The 18,016-nt window shown below is 38.7% G+C and overlaps 1 protein-coding gene across 2 annotated transcripts in view; it reads right to left on the bottom strand.

The window, feature by feature from the left end:
- trappc9 (trafficking protein particle complex 9) overlaps positions 1-18,016 on the bottom strand; it is a 356,386-nt gene that overhangs the window by 221,573 nt on the left and 116,797 nt on the right. For both annotated transcript variants that reach the window (XM_038302353.1, XM_038302354.1), the window contains one exon: positions 3,618-3,736. In XM_038302353.1, coding sequence (XP_038158281.1) covers positions 3,618-3,736 — 119 coding nt within the window. The remainder of the gene's footprint in view (positions 1-3,617; positions 3,737-18,016) is intronic.

Raw genomic sequence — 18,016 nt, 5'->3', positions numbered from 1 at the left:
TGTGACATTGTCTTCTAAAAAGGAAAAATATAAAAGGTATAAACATTTTAATAACTGTCCTCATCTGAATGAGTCAGAAACTGTTCTATCAAAGCATGGGATAATTATAAAAGAATCATATAATCATCTCAGACACAGAAATTAAAACGCATCTATTGTACTCCCTAAAAAAAAAAAATAGACCTTGACATAATTCACAAAAAATAATCATATTCTGATTGTCTGACTGTCTCCTTGAACCCCAGTCAGCCTCAGCAGATGGCCGCTCACACTGAGCCTGGTTCTGCTGGAGGTTTCTTCCTGTTCAAAGGGAGTTTTTCCTCTCCACTGTCACTACAAGCATGCTTAGTGTGAGGGATTGCTGAAGAGTCAATGAGTCGATGCAATCAACTGGTTTAACTTCAATAGAAAACGTTGAATCAATGTAAAGTGCCTTGAGATGACATGTTGCGACTTGGCGCTATAGAAATAAACTGAATTGAATTGAATATTAAAAGGGTGTATAAAAAAAAAAACATTTTCACTGCAACACCTAAACTTTTTCCGTAAGCAATAAAAACTTCCAAAGTAAAGCAATTATTTTAAAAGGGAAAAACACTGAGGATCCAATAACATTAGGAAAACAGAAGCCTACTTGACTTAGAGGATTACATAAAACAATACAAATATCTTTTGTTCTGTAGACAAAGTGCAAATAGATGAATGTACTGCAGGACATTTCTTCACAGAGCTTTGTAGTTTCATGTCTACTAATCTGTCCGGCTCACTCACGGTGGTTTTAAGTCAAACTGTGGAAAACAAGAAAACCTAAGATGCACCCAGAATACTGATTACAGAAGAACACAACAGGAGAAATCCTTCTAATTTCCACTGCAGAAATTTAAATTAAAGGTGAAGGTGCTTGTATTTTTTTTATATGCAGCCTTCAGGTGGATTTTAAACTCCTTAAGGAATTAGCTTAGTTATATATAGCTTGGCTCCAAAGCTGCACTCTGCTCTGAAAACCACCGCTGCCAGTCCAACTCTGCCCCCAGTAAGCTTAAGAACTCATTAAAATGCCTCGTTCGTCTCTAACAAAGGCTACTTAATTCACAACATAGGTAGTTGATGTCAAATATGTAATACATCCACTGGGAAAGGAAAGTAATGCATTATCAAGCACAGAGGATCTGTAGAAAACCAACAACTCACTCGAGAGAAAACTCAACTCATCAAAAAGAAAAACTAAGGCGTTTTATCACTGTATATCCTGGAGTTTCAGTTTACTTTTACTATGCATGTTTCATACTTTGATATTATTGTGATATTTCTAAAGGTATTTAAGTATACATATTAGTAATAAGTGTAAACTTATAAACATAAGGGCTTTATAATCCAGTCTGTAACTAATGATGATAATCATCAACTTATCTGATTTGCCTTAAGATAAGAAATTCTTTAACGAAACTGAAAAATAAAAGGAAAATTCTTAAAAGATAATTCAGTTTTATTGAGGTTTACTTTAACTTTGCTAAAAGAAATGCATTTTCCCCACTATGAAGAAACAAACAAAAAAAAAAACATTTGATTTATTTGTCTGGCAGGGAGGCAATTTTACACCAAAAAGTTTGCATAAAAAGGAAACATTTGCCAAAAAATAGGCAAAAAACAGGAACTCAGTAGTTTTAAATTGTGTTTTGTAAGAAGGTTGGAGATAGAAAATCATGAAAGTGAGGATCCTAATTAAGTGCTGTGCTTTGGTCTTTTTAAACAAGAAAGAAATAAAAAGTCAGTGTGAATGCAGAAAAAAAGAAAAATGAAAGGTCTTACCAACTAAAATGTGTCTGAGTGATAAAAACTAGATTTCTGTTCCCAACCTGAGAAATCAGACATAGTCTTGTTTTGGTGAAAATGGTGAGAGCTGTGCAGATTGCTGGTTTGCACCTCAGTCGGCTTTTTTCTCATGAAATAAGTTTTATAAACAAACAGTCGAAAAAGAGCACAATTACTTTTCTCTACTTATATCAGTGAAACAGTGAGCTTAAAATTAAATCTGATTGGCTTTCTAAGCTTTAACTAGATCATATTGTGTTGAATGTTATGCTCTCAGTCTCTATGTCTCAGTCAAATCCAAGGAAGCAAAGAAAGTCTTTCAAATGACACTAAAGACCCTCGTCTTCCCTTCAGAAGATACTTTCACCATCAGATAAAAATGCAATTTGCTGATAAACAAGAGAACATCTTCAATCTACATAAATTTAAGTTAATCGACTTCAGGTGGTCCCATTTCTGTAGGAGTTGGTGTGGTTTGCTGTGTGTGTTGTTAGGCTGTGTTAAGTTTTTAAAGTCATGAGCTTAATATTGCTTTAGTGTTTTCATTTGACCATGACTGGCTGTTGTGTGCGAGGCAGAATGATCAGTGCCGTTTCTATACCTTTTGAATGACATGAGGAGATAAAGCTGTGGTCATATATGAACTGGGATATGTTGGTGCAATGGTTTACAGCAATGGGGTAAATATGGGTAAGCAGACAGCAGTTTAACTTTCCCCTTAGAGCAACCTGCTTTAAAGTTACACTAAAAGAGTTCCATCACAGTTAGCATCGACTCCATTAAATGAAAGTAACAAATAGTCTGACACTGTATTTTAGTCTTTTAATGGTAGTTTTCATCTTTGTTTGTTGGGAATTATAAGTACTTTGCTTTTTTTTTATTCATTCAGGGACCAAATCAGTTCCAGTTTTGTTTTAAGTTTAATAAACTGTCAAAATATAATTGGAACATTTAATAAATTGTTCAAATATAATGAAAAAGTTTTTGTTAACTCAGCATATTGCAAAAAAATAGTTTAACTCTTTAGGTTATAGAAAAATCCTCTTAGCAAAGGACAAAACTCTGCTTTGTAAAAAAAAAAAAAAAAGCTTCATTAATTAATTTATTGATAACAAGCATATATGAGGCCAAGTTCCAAAATATATTTCTTTAATATTTATTTCCTATCTAAAATGAGCTGAAAACATGAGAAATTTTCAAAGTTATACGTCTGCTGCTTGTTGAAATCTAAGTTTTTTATTTGACCCTGAAAAATTAACGTTCTACAGTCATTTTTTCATCCGTTCGTCATCATCCTGTCAAAGTGTCCAGAAGAGTGAGAAAGAAAAGGCTGTGACAGCCCACCTTAACGGTAAACATTACTGTTTTCTCTCATGATGATTCACACACTAAATAAAAGCCTCCCTCCGGCTTTGAGAGGTAACAATGCAGGCTTCATCACTTCAGCTAGTTTGGTGTTTTGTGATGCAGCAACTTTCTGGCCATCAGACATCGTTACGTAAGTCTTTCCCCTGCAGATCTGCTCCAGGTGGTGCATCCTCCTCCTATCTTTCCTCTATGCCTTCACTGAGCTCTGAGGACTGATTGAACGAACAGAGGCCTTCTTAAACCACTGTGAGATACCATCACAATAAGCACAGTGCCATTTCTAGAGGGAGATACCAAAAGGTCTCTGCAGAATCCTTAACTGAGATACCAATCATTTGCCGAAATAAAGGTGGGTGAGAATGAACCTGTATTCTCCAAACACTGCCACTTGCCAGTGTGTGGGTGTATCTCCTGTTTGCTGAGAAGTGTTTGCCTACCTTAACATGGCTGTACTCGGCCTTCCCAGACTCGCTGCTCACCGCTTTAGTCTCGGCCCTGGGTTTGAGGACTTGCCTGAGCGGACTAGAGATTGGTAAACCTGTCACACTGATCCCATCTGGACAGAGGAGGAGAAAAGGAGAAGAATTGTTATTGAACACCCTCTGGCAGGCAGGTCTGCCAGCTGATTAAAATGCTTTACAGGAGCTTTTCTGTGATGAACTACTTCCTGTATTTGTTCAATGTAGTTATGAGTCATTGTTGTTGATGGACCTACAATCCCTAAGATTTTTTTGGTTCAACAGGAGCTTGGAGTCGATCTCCAACTGGCTGTTTGATTCCAACAGGGGATTGCAGATTTCTCCTCAAATGAACTCGAATAGATGGTCAGAAATCTCTAAAATAACTTTAACATGGATGTAAACATAAAGATATGATATATTCTATATCCATCTATTTTCTCCCACTTCTCTTTCCTGTCCTTGTCAGGGTCGCGGTGACCCTGTTGACTAAGTTAGCCATCGACGTGGTGTCTAACGTTAGAAAATAGAAAGTACAGTAAATAGAAAGTATATAACTGTGAAATGTCCATGTAGTAATTCTTTATTAAGTGGATAATGCCGTAACCGAAAAAGTTATGTGCTGAAATATATTACATGTTATTTTGAGGGGGAAAAAACATTTGACCCATGTATTTATATATATATATATATATATATATATATATATATATATATATATATATATATATATATATATATATTAGGGATGGGACAATTTATGAAAACCGTCAGAACCGTTCAGTTTGACTGTCTCGGTTCGGTTCGCGTGTGTTTCGTTCGGTTCATGTGCTGCTCCTTTTTCTCATAGGCGAAGCGTTTACACTCCAGAGCAGAAGGTGGCAGTACTGCGACCAAAGCCAACCACCAGTAGTAAACAAGAAGAAGAAGAAGCGAAGCAGCTTAGCCGGGTGTAGCAGGGAAAAAAATCAGTTGTTATGGAGAATTGTGTGGGTATGGCGAGTGGGAAAGAACAGGAGTTGGAAGACGCGCCAGCAGCACTTTATAGGTCTGCTGTATGGGAGCGCTTTGCATTTAGAGGGGACCTACGATGACGGCGGAAAGAAAGTTGTGGATAAAAGTGCAACAGTATGCAAGCATTGTGCAACACGTTTTGTTTATGCTAACAGCAACAAGTCATGCTAACCCCGAAATCCCTCATACTCCGTCAGCAACCCCCGCTGCGCTCCAGACCGGCTGCTCAAAGCAAAGTCTACAGCCTCCACTGTGGCTCCCGTCCGCTCTGCTCTGAGTTCCTTGGAGATGGTAGAGAGCATACGACGGGATGATTAAATTCAAAGCAGCAAAACATACGGAAATGATCCAGGGTTTCCGCGGATCTTTTGAAATAATTACAATCCATAATTTTTTGGGGGATTTTTTCATTAATTCCATAAATTTTTATGGGATTTCGGTCTAACAATCAACATGTATCGAACCGAACCGAAAACCGTGAATTTTATGAACCGTTCCACCCCTAATATATATATATATATATATATATATATATAAAAAAATGTATATATATATATATATATATATATATATATATATATATATATATACATACATACATATTAATAAAGTTATTCAATTACTGGATAGTGTATGCATGTGTTTGTGTGTGCATGCATACTTGTATGTATAGTTTTTTTTTTTCAAATTATCAAATGTAATTCCCATAACACTGTCATTAATGCATGTCTATTACATGTCCATCATTTACATGTACATACATGTACATCAATTTAGCACTTCTGGCACATCTGTATTATTATGCTCCACTAACACATGAATTTTCTTGTGATATGTTTGTATAATATGTTATATTACATGATTTAGAGACTTTCCCGACTTCATAATGACTATGTAATGTGAGGTGCCTATTTTTTTATACAAGTAAAAGTAAACTTCTTATGCTATGAAACAGCCAGTGTTTGTCAAAGTGATGAACTTATCTTTATTTCAAAAGTCTTAAATCCCCGTGAAAATGAGAACATCATCGTTCAATGTTGTAGCGCACGTATTGTTTACATTGAGACCGGTCTAATTAGGGAGTACCAACATGGCGGCCGGTGGCTTCACTTCAACCCCGTACTACCAACGGGCAATCCGCAATCCATTGAATAAATAGAGATCAGTGGCTCACACACACTCACACCTAAGGAAAATTTAGAGAAGCCAACTAACTACAGGTGCTGGTCATAAAATTAGAATATCATGAAAAAGTAGATTGATTTCAGTAATTCCATTTAAAAAGTGAAACTTGTATATTATATTCATACATTACATACAAACTCATATATTTCAGATGTTTATTTTGTTTAATTTTGATGATTACAAATGACAACAAATGAAAATCTCAAATTCATTATATCAGAAAATTAGAATATTGTGAAAAGGTTCAAAATTGATGGCCCCTGGTGCCACACTGTAATCAGCTAATTAACTCAAACCACCTGCAAAAGCCTTTAAATGGTCTTTCAGTCTAGTTCTATAGGCTACACAATCATGGGGAAGACTGCTGACTTGACAGTTGTCCAAAAGACGACCATCGACACCTTGCACAAGGAGGGCAAGACACAAAAGGTCATCGCTAAAGAGGCTGGCTGTTCACAGAGCTCAGTGTCCAAGCACATTAATAGAGAGGCGAAGGGAAGGAAAAGATGTGGTCGAAAAAAGTGTACAAGCAAGAGAGATAACCGCACCCTGGAGAGGATTCTGAAACAAAACCCATTCAAAAATGTGGGGGAGATTCACAAAGAGTGGACTGAAGCTGGAGTGAGTGCTTCAAGAACCACCACACACAGACGTATGAAAGACATGGGTTTCTGCTGTCGCATTCCTTGTGTCAAGCCACTCTTGAACCACAGACAGCGTCAGAAGCGTCTTGCCTGGGCTAAAGAGAAACAGGACTGGACTGCTGGTGAGTGGTCCAAAGTCATGTTCTCTGATGAAAGTAAATTTTGCATTTCCTTTGGAAATCAAGGTCCCAGAGTCTGGAGGAAAAGAAGAGAGGCACTTCATCCACGTTGCTTGAAGTCCAGTGTAAAGTTTCCACAGTCAGTGATGGTTTGGGGTGCCATGTCATCTGCTGGTGTTGGTCCATTGTGTTTTCTGAGGTCCAGGGTCAACGCAGCCACATACCAGGAAGTTTTAGAGCACTTCATGCTTCCTGCAGCTGACCAACTTTTTGGAGATGCAGATTTCATTTTCCAACAGGACTTGGCACCTGCACACAGTGCCAAAGCTACCAGTACCTGGTTGAAGGACCGTGGTATCCCTGTTCTTAATTGGCCAGCAAACTCTCCTGACCTTAACCCCATAGAAAATCTATGGGGTATTGTGAAGAAGAAGATGCAATACACCAGACCCAACAATTCAGAAGAGCTAAAAGCCACTATTAGAGCAACCTGGGCTATCATAACACCTGAGCAGTGCCACAGACTGATCGACTCCATGCCACGCCGCATTGTTGCAGTAATACAGGCCAAAGGAGGCCCAACTAAATACTGAGTGCTGTACATGCTCATACTTTTCATGTTCATACTTTTCAGTTGGCCAACATTTCTATAAATCCTTTGTTTTTATTGGTCTTCAGTAATATTCTAATTTTCTGATATGATGAATTTGAGATTTTCATTTGTTGTCATTTGTAATCATCAAAATTAAACAAAATAAACATCTGAAATATATGAGTTTGTATGTAATGTATGAATATAATATACAAGTTTCACTTTTTAAATGGAATTACTGAAATCAATCTACTTTTTCATGATATTCTAATTTTATGACCAGCACCTGTAACAGTGTTTTTGGACTGTGGGAGGAAGCTGGAGTACCCAGAGAGAAGCCACGCATGCTCAGGGAGAACGACCCCAGGGCGGGAATAGAACCCAGAACCTTCTTGCTGCAAGGCAACAGCTCTACCCACTATGGCACCGTCCAGCCCTGAGATATTTTATATAAAATGTTATGTTATGTTAAAAGTTTACATGTTGAACAGGTAGTCAAAGCATTACTTTTGTTAGTCAGAATATGTGGTGTATACGATGAAAGGCAAGAGTAGCGAGATAAGAGACATGTTCATCAGCAAGCCTTAAAGAAATATTATTGGTCTTATCATAAGACTACTAACATTTTGATTGATTAATTGATTGACTTTATTGATCTCACAGTGGAGAAATGTACCCGTTACATCAGCTAAAATAGTCAAAGGAGAAGAAGAAGTTATTACCATATTCTAATGTTTTTAATAAATGGCCTTAAAAGCAATTCTCATTGTAAAACCTGGATTCAGTAATAAAATGAATACAATAGAAACTCTAAGATCACACGAATTATAAACGGTTAAATGCACATAAAAAGTACAAAATGCATGGTTAAGTTTTGATTCATGACCTTGAGTGAAGTGGTGCAGACTCAGGAGCAGCTGCACGACCAGCAGCTGCATGCGGCACAACCGTGGGGGCTGCAGATTTCAACCTACTCAAACAATGGCAGAACGTGATGCCCACAGCTTAAGCTCTGACGTCAAAGGAATCATATCAGCCTCTGACGTCAGTCCGCTTTCCCTCCCGCTGGACAGCAGACATCACCGGGCTTTGCAGCAGCTCACGTAACTAAAGTTGAGGGTAGGCGGACTAATTCAAAGACACCAAACTCTAAACCAGCCGTCTGAAAACTTGTGGAACTGATTGGAGTTAGAAGAGTGTCTGATAGAAAGATAACAGAGCTTTACATCAAAATGAGCTCAGTTTTGCCTTCTTTGCTTTTTTCTTAATAAATGCATTTCCAAAGAGAGAAAACTAGAAAAATCAACATTCGTGCATCTTATGTTAGATGTCATTTAACATTACACGCTCTATTAATTATGTTTTTCTTTAAAAATAAATATTAACACATTTGCACTGTATATCAAAATTTATACAAATGCATATTCTAGCTTTAATTAGTCTTATCACTTTGAAAATAATTAATTCAGATATTTGTTTCCAAGACTCAATCTGTCTAAAAAAAATAAATACTTCAGAAGCACATTTATTTTTTCCTGCTCTCTCTGTCTGGCCTTCACAATTACAACTTTCTTTAGGTAAGTTTGACACAGAAAATACAAATGCACTGGAAGGTTCAGTTATAACTTAACAAAACATGAAAAAAGTGACTCATTCAGAGTCTTGTTGGTCTTTTTTCCCCCCAGTAAAAAGACTTATCTCCCTTTGAGATGCTTTGGAAGCCTCATCAACTTGCTAAGACTGCTGTTTGAGAACAAAAGCCTGTGAGCAGTGTCACCTTTATGCCCTGAAACACAGCAGGAGGTAATCCTTGGCTAAGAATGCCAACAGAATAACTAGTATTCACCCTTTCGGGATTTTACCTCTCTGAAAGATTCAGAGATGTGCTGCGGCACTTTACCTACTTATTTCTACACCAACAAACTCTTTTCTATCTTTTAGAACCCTATAAAAGAAAGTGTGATCTGGCATTGCGTGGAACAAACAGAAACTAAAACTAAAAAGCTTTGTAAAGTTGTCAACCCTGCAAACAATGATTAAAAGTAGATATATGTATATAAATATATATAAGCTCATTTGGTATGTTTTTTAGTTTTGATGTTGTATATAAAGGCAAATAAAGAAACTATCAAATGGCAAAAATAAGCAGAGAAAAGAAAATAGGTCAATTTTTACAGTGAAGCACTCAACACATATATTCTTCCAAATTAACTTGAGCTGTGTTTGAATGTTGTTGTTTTCTCTTTAAAAAAGCAGCTTTTTGGGGGGAAAAATATGCAGTTTTAGTTTATGATTTTGGGAGACCATTAAAACTAAAGGTTTCAGAGAACGTTGGTATGTTTCTTATATGAACTATATCAACACTGATGGATACACAATGTGGTTGTGAATACCTTATCTCCAGTTGGTACATTGAATCTTTGGATAAACTGTCTTATCTGTCTTGAATGGAGCTTTAGTTTTGCTGGTTTGTTTTATGCAAGTGAAAATCATGGATTTTAGAGTGCAGCGGTGTGTGCACTGCGTCCTGCCTGAAAGGCCCTTAAGAGTTTAGTTTAAAACAGCAAAGCTTCTATCACTGTGCAACTTAGCTGCTAAAAGAGCCATTTCTTCTTAACTTTGAAGGGAAATATTCCAGCTTTATCTCTAATCGCTGCTCATTGATTGTCAAAAGTGGGTGTGTTTTTTTTTTGGGCAGGCATGGCATGGTCAGCAGCCCCATTTCCACTACCCATTGGAGACCGTGCTGAGATCGGCCCTAGCACAGTAACCGAGATAACCGTTGAGTGTAAGTGGTACGCAGAACTGAACCGGATCATGCCAGACACAACCTAACCGTGCTAACATGGTACTAGTTCACCAGTAGGGCTCGGTGGGGTTCAGTTCTGGTGCAGATCTCTGATAACAATGAATACATGAGCAGTTTGCATCATCTCTTTACAGTCAGCCCCTGTAATCCTGAAATTTTACACATTCATAAAAATACTAACTTCCCTACAGTCACACAGGATTTCCAGTGATGATTCTGCTTAGCAGTGTGATGATACTGAACGTTGGTCGTTGTTTCCTGCGTCTGTAAGCCCGCATTAGACCATCGTTTGCCGTATCCACTTCCTAAAAACCGACTCTGTCAAGTAAATTTACCAAAGGCTGCTTTCTTCGCCTGACTCACCGCAAACTTACTGAATATTACGGGTACCGCCATATTGAGTTGTTTACCTTGCAGAAGTAATTATATTGGAGTCTTATTTTGTGGCTCAGTAAAAACACCATATACATACTTAGCAAAACACAGCGGACAGGGTGTTTGAACCCTAGCACACAGAAACAATACATGCTGGAGGTCACGTACGAATCTTTTGAAAAACAAGATTCTCAACTGGTGACCTGCAGGTAGGATAATTTGTGAGCAAAGAGATCTTGGCAAAGACATCTTATTACTCTTTAAGTATCAGAGCCCTCTTTGGCCATGTGAACAACATCACACACACACCAGCTAGATTTTGAAATAGCACTTGGTGCTATGGTATAATACAGCCTCATATGAGTTCGCCATTTCAGGGGAAAAAGCAGAGATTGTCTGTGATGATGTAGCGCTGGACTTGAAGTTTTTAGACAGCTGTTGGAATTTGACTTGTCAATAAATGTTTTCCTAACCTGGCTCCGCCAGATGGATTTGCTCTGCATATCCATCTGGAAACCTTCCGTAGAAGTAACTTTGGGAAGGGGCGAAAATACTGGTAAGCTGATTGGCCTATGTTGGTGATAGACGGGCTAAATAAACCAATCAGATCAACGAAGCATATGACGTACTAACAGAGCGACGACGAAGTGGAGCCAATTGATAGATCAATCTCTTGCCGAAACCAGTCGGGAGAAGAGCAAAAACATCTTTTCCTCTGAGAAAAGCCTCCAGGGCAGTGTTTTGCTCTTCTTTCAGTGAGGAAATACTCTGTAATTGTTGGGAGCTGGAGAAAATACCATTTTTCTCCAGCAGAGTCCGCCGTGGATCCTCTGAGGGAGCCTCCTGCACAGGTGCAGCTCATCAAGACCATCAGAGGATCCACTACTTAAGCTGCCTTCAGACCTTACCTCAACGCCGCAGTGTTGTTCCAGTTGGTCAGCGCTAAAGCCTTGATCTCAGTGATTTTCCCATGTCCTTAATCCCGAGTCAGATTCTAACGTTTGTCTCTGTGCCTCTAGGTGACTCGTGCTTCCTCCGTGAAAGCTCTGGAAGAGCTAACCTGCCGAGCCGACCCTCCGAGCCAAACCCTGAAGATTCTCAGTCAACCTCTAAGCAGCTCTGGGTAAGAGCTAGGAAACCCAAGCCAAGGTCTGTTCTAATAAGACGTGAGACGCTGAAGCAGCTAACGGACTCTGCTAACACATCCTTCTCCAGAACAAACAGTGACTCTCCCAAGGAGAACCTCAAGAACCCTCAAGGTACTACCAGAGCACCATTGGAAACCAAAACCCCGTCAACAGTCCATAACTGTGTTGTCTCTCACGCAGACTCCGGTGAAACCAGATTCCAGGCCCAAACCAGTCATCTGCATATTATGTGCTTGTGCAAATAAACTTGTTAAACTTTTCATCCTGTGTCCGTCAGTGGTGTTCTGCATCTTTGGGTCTCCATTAGAGAACCGATCATGACAGTAATTCCGATAAAACTTGCTCGATAGCCACGCTAACGCTAGCTTCATTGGCTGAAGCAGCCATGTTCTTTAGACTGAACTGTCGCGCTTCTCGTTGCGTCACACCTCAACCCGCCTCAAAGCAAACGCTGATTCGACGTTTGTTTGGTGAACAGCTCCAAATTTTCTTCAACGGAGAGTCTCCAGACTGATTAGCGAGTGAAATCTTGAAAGCTCGTGAGATCAGGATGGTCTCACGAGGCTAATGTTTCCCCCCCTCCCTAGGACAAAATTGAAGGAATCGTTTTTGAATGTTGTTTCTGTCATAAGAGAATTCTACCATTTTGAGCCTACCACAACCTCTAGAGAGCAGCAGTACCGTAGATAGTCACTAGGAGGAGAGGAACCATGCTAGCATGGTGTGTTAATGGTCTTATGCTGCGTTCACACCGGGGGCAGCTGGCGCGACAGAAGCAGCGAGTTTACATGCAAAGTCAATGGTTGACGCGCGTCAAGGCGCAGCAAAAAGTCCCGCGGCGCGTTTCGAGCAGCAAGCGCAGCGCGTCTGAGCAGCTGAAGCAGCGCGTCGGGCGCGTTTTGGCATCTGACGCGCGTGACGCGCCGCAAACGCGTTGCTGCTCGAGATGGAAAAATTTAATTTTTGCTGCTCGACGCACCGCGTCAACCAATCAGAGAAGCTGATCTGGGAGCTGGCTGGGAGAGAGACACAGCGCTGATGACACAGACCGCTCTGATTACTCCTCTTAAACAGTTTATTAACGCATAATTAACTTAAAATATATACATCTGCCGGCAGAATATGTTCGCTTTTATTATTCTGGTGCCTGCAGATCGGATTATTTAGATGAAAAACACCTACCAGCCACCGCGGTAAACCGCGAGGAGGCGACCCAGCCAGAGGCTGCTGATGAATGGATTCCTTCTGTCGGCGCACCGCCGGTATGTGGGGGTCTGAGCGGCTCCGACAGAAATAACATTGGGAGGCAGGATTGTAATCTGGATGAACTGACTGCACTGATGAAGTTTTCAGGTGTATTTTCTCACTTAAAAACATATTAAAACTACTTTATTCCCACTGATCACAGCAAATATAGCTGCAAGGCAGAGAAAGGATAGTGAAGCTCCGCCCAACGCGCGTCAGACACACTTTTGGACCGCGCAGCGAGAGCAGCAAAGCTGCTTCAGACGCGCGTCAGAATTCACTGGTACAAGCAGCAAAAATTAAGCAGCAGATGCGATTTTGCTGCTTTTGCTGCCCCCGGTGTGAACGCAGCATTAAGGAACCGAGTTTGGCACTGTTAACTGATCCAAGCTCGGCATGGATCAGTTTTCAGAGGGTAGTGTAAATACAGTTAATGTAGGTGTTTCATGCAGTTAAACTTATCTACGTAGGACAGGTATACTCAAATATGGATGAATAAAGTTATAACTACATCATAACTAAGTTCTAACTTTTTTCTTATATGACCTAGGCTCTTTGAGAGCAGCAGGAACATTCCAGGTTTGGAGGATAAAAAAATCACAAACAGACGGATCTAAGTATTTTAGAACAGTAATAGGGACATAGTAATATCTGATACAAATATCTAAGGATATTTTTAAGAGCATTGAAAGTTGCACAAATGAATTCAAAATAACCTTTTAATGGTCATTTTAAGGATTGGTTGTTGCCTTTTTGTTTAAGCGATTAAACGGAGAAGACTGTACGATTAAAAAGATGCATGTTATGATGTGAATTCTACACTTTGAGTTGTGGTCTGTTTTTGGAAGGTACACATGAGTCTATATGTCCTGTGGCACAGGGACTGTGTGAGTAATGGGAGCAGTGATTAACTATGGCACTGCCTTGCAATCACCCCCCTTTACACCCACCTCCCAATCAGTATCTGTCTCGTTCGCCGTCTGATGGCCTAAGGCGGATTTGGGTGAACTCAGCATTTCTATCACAGGCCGCCTTGCTGGCAGCACTTTAACAAAACAGCAAAGACCCGGAGTTCCTCATTAGAAATAATGGTGAGGGTTTTAATACATCTGGGAATCACAATGAGTTACTGAAAATATGTGTTCATTTTTTTCCTCACATATGTAAAGAACTGATCTGCTGCTGTGTTTCAAACGCATCTCTGGTTACATTTTGCCTGCAATTAGCTGCACATTAAAGCCAATTTCCAAATATATCTGCATATACACAGAATTTTATTAGGGTAAAACAAAATTAGGGTCATTTTTTCAATTGGTTGGAGGCTTATCATTAGGGAGGCGGGATTATAAACTTTCTCTGTGTCAGTAAAATACCAATGTCTAATTCCACATTTAATTCTGTGAGCATAAAAGTAATTCATTAATTTGGAAATTAATTCTGGAACAAACCACAATTTTCCTCATATAAATGTTTCCAAATGGATATAAAGGAAACACCACACAAAGAGAAATAGGATTATCACTTCAGTTTTTAACAACTCACATTACTATGTGGAAGGTGTGATTTTACTCAAGACAAACATGTGACTTTGAGCTTTTCAATTTGTTAAGAATGTGGTATTAACAATAAAAGCATATCAGTACATGAGTACAACTGGGACGATTTAAAGTTGTATGTAATTGCAGATTTTGTTTTAGAATGAAGAGGTGATGGGATCAGTGTTATTTGTTCGGTAATGTGACAGTGATTATAAAGCAGGTTAGGATGGTGGCTAGTGGAATAAAGCAGAGAAGCAGCACCGTGGTAAGGTAATATATGTTAAAGGAAAAGTCTGGTCATATTCCGAATTCAAACTTCTAAAAGTACTTTAAATATGAATTTATTACATAATGTTTAATAAATAAGTGTTTTAATTAAGAGTAATTTTCCTTTGAATGTGCTTTACTGGAGGCATCCATGTTTGTCAAAGAACACTACTGCCACCTACTGGTTTGTGACGTCACGGTGCGGTATCGGCTGTTGATCAAGTCCCAGTGCTGTATCTGGTGTTTATCACTATGCACTATTATCCAAGTCATCTTGAAAACATTCTTCTTCCAAATGTTGGCTACATATTACGTGTTTTTTCTCTGGAAAGAAGTTCGATGGCAAATCCTCCCTCTTCAAGTTGGCAATCCAACGACGAACCCGTCCGTGGAGGATCAGGAATCGGAAAGCTGAAATAACTCTTTTTTTTTTTCACTTTTCCCCAATGTATTCTAACATCCAACTGCCATGCATGTGCGCATTGTCAGTTTCACTATAGCTCTGGTGAATTTCAATGGTGAAGTCCTCTGGAAATCTTCAATAATTGTTGTTGATTGCAGATGTGTCTGGTAGTTCCCATTGATTTAGCTTGTAAAGCGGAGAGAATGGCGCTAGGATTACCGCACCGTGACGTCACTGCTGGAAGATCGCAGGAGTGAGGTGTTACTATATTTGGGCAAAAATTGCCATTCCCGTATTCGTTGATCGCAACAAAAATTCTTTTTATTTTTTTTGTGATTAACGCTAAATTCATTAAATCACAGCAAAAGTATTACTTTTAGGTATAAATAGTTATCCATTGATTATTCCTTGCTTACCAGATTTTTCCTTTAAAGGTTAAAGGATATTGATAAGTTATCAGTCATAACAGCGATCTTAATAATATCAATATACGTACTTACAGCTGAGAATTTCATACTGAAGCATACCCCTACAATTCGCCATAACAAACTGTTTTTGAATGATTGCAGCGGTAGAGATCACCAACATCATAAGAAAACTAAATATTCAAATTAGAATACTTATGTGCAGAAATATTTTCAGGTTACATTTAGGGATGCACGATATTGGGATTTTGGCCGATATCCGATATGCCGATATTTTAAAACTCATGTAGCTGATAACTGATATCGATACCGATGTTTAAGCTGGACAAAAATAAGTAGTCATTGAAATTAGCAGTTTTGTTATCCATTTCTGACACTTTGAAAAATAATATACTCAAATATATTTTCATATGCTGATATCAAATTGATGTTTAAAAATGCGCATCGATCTATTTTACTTTCAAAATCTCGTGAAATTTCATTGTTCTGTTACAAACTCTTGTGATATTTTGCTAATTCTTGTGAGATTTTGTTAGTAAAATAGATCGATACCGCGTCAATATATCAACATATAAAATATGGCAACATTTCTTGAATTTTCGGGGGATTTCGTAGCATAACAATGACATATAGCAATATTTCACTAGTAAAAGAGATTGATATGGTGTTTTTAAATGGCAATATATCAGCATATGAAGATAGAAGTTTTTAAGTCTGTAAAAAAGAAGTTTTTGAGGAAGAAGAAGAAGTAGTATTTTATTATTTTTTTTAGACTTTAGAAACTCAGAAGCTGATCAAATATCGGGTTAAATATCGGTGGGGTGGCCGATGTCCGATACTCAGTTTTAAGGCCGATACAGGCCGATACCGATAGGGAGCCGATTATATCGTGCATCCCTAGTTACATTGATAAAAAAAAAACAATGCAGGAATTTGACCCATATATATATATATATATATATATATATATATATATATATATATATATATATATATATATATATATATATATATATATATATATATATGGGTAAACATTTTTTGAGCTATTTCCCCCCCCTCCAAAATAACGTAATTTATTTCAATATTTAAGAAAATTATTGGATAAGAATGGCAGGTCCCCTATGTTAAAATGTGAGCAGAGAAGTAAAGACTTTGGAAATAGTGCAATAGTGGAAGTTGAAAATAGAGACACTTTGTCAGCAAAAAAACCTGAAGGTAAAATTATGAATAATGTAATTAAGTGATTTTATTCAGTACCACTACTATTACATTAAAGGAATAGTACACCCAAAACATGATTAGCCTTCATTTTCTACTCACCCCCATGCTGAACAACACTCTGGAGTACTTTTTTGATATCTCAAATGCATCTGGAGATCTGGGAGGCTTCTTGCTGTCTGCTGACATTCAAATAATGGAGGTCTATGGTGACCGAGACAGAAAGGTCCATAAAAGTCCACAAAAAACGTGTCAATATTCCTCCATACTGCTCGTCCAATGTATTCCAAGTGTCCTGAGTGGGTAGCATCCAGAATTTACTCGAAACAAAGTGATTTAGAACGTTTTAGAGCCTAAACAGTAGTGTATAGGATTTCCTAATAGCGCCCCCATGCGCGCTCACGATTCTACGGAAGCCGGCAGACCAAACCAGCGCATTCAGCTCGGCAAAGAACTCATGCTCTTCCTCAACACTGAAGTCCTCAGACATTTTTCTTTCGTTGTTTCTTTCTTTGCACAGGTAAACAGCACATTTCTTCTTCTACGCTTGCATTATTGGCAGAGTAGACGCTGAATGCGCACTTTCTTCCGGTTTGGTCTGCCGGCTTCCGTAGAATCTTGAGCGCGCATGGGGGCGCTATTAGGAAATCCTATACACTACTGTTTATGCTCTAAAAACATTCTAAATGACTTCGTTTCGAGTAAATTCTGGATACTACCCACTCAGGACACTTGGATTACATTGGACGAGCAGTATGGAGGAATATTGACACGTTTTTGTTGGACTTTTATGGACCTTTCTGTCTCGGGCGCCATAGACCTCCATTATTTGAATGTCAGCAGACAGCAAGAAGCCTCCCAGATCTCCAGATGCATTTGAGATATCAAAAAAGTACTCCAGAGTTTTGTTCAGCATGGGGGTGAGTAGAAAATGAAGGCTAATCATGTTTTGGGCATACTATTCCTTTAAAGAGCAAATCAAGGAAACTAAAAGAGCATTTTCTGTACCACCATCACCAACATGACGCTTGTTTAATCCAATTGGGAGTTTTTACTGGATCTGAGTAGCCTTGAAACCTTATGTCCAGCATGTACGATGGAAGAGCTATGGCTGTTTCTCAATTCACAAGATCGCGAGTACGGACTTACTGGTCCTCGCCAGGTACGTTCTTGAGAAGAACAAAGGAAAGTCTGGACTTGGGGAGATCGGGAGCACGCAGCAAAAATATGGAACAGAAGCGTATTTGTGACGTCACCACATGCTCAGCTCCACCTCCTGTTATTAATAGTCTCTAGATCATAATAAATTCGTACTTTTTTCATTTATTGAGGGAATAATAATGAACACAGTCAGATAAACAAAAATCAAATGAACATTTTGCCAATAAAAAAA

This window comes from Cyprinodon tularosa, unplaced genomic scaffold (assembly GCF_016077235.1).
Source record: "Cyprinodon tularosa strain WSP-4 unplaced genomic scaffold, ASM1607723v1 ctg489, whole genome shotgun sequence".
NCBI classification, from domain to species: Eukaryota; Metazoa; Chordata; class Actinopteri; order Cyprinodontiformes; family Cyprinodontidae; genus Cyprinodon; species Cyprinodon tularosa.
The sequence above is the reverse complement of the archived record's forward strand: the minus strand, read 5'-3'. Positions and strand labels throughout refer to the sequence as shown.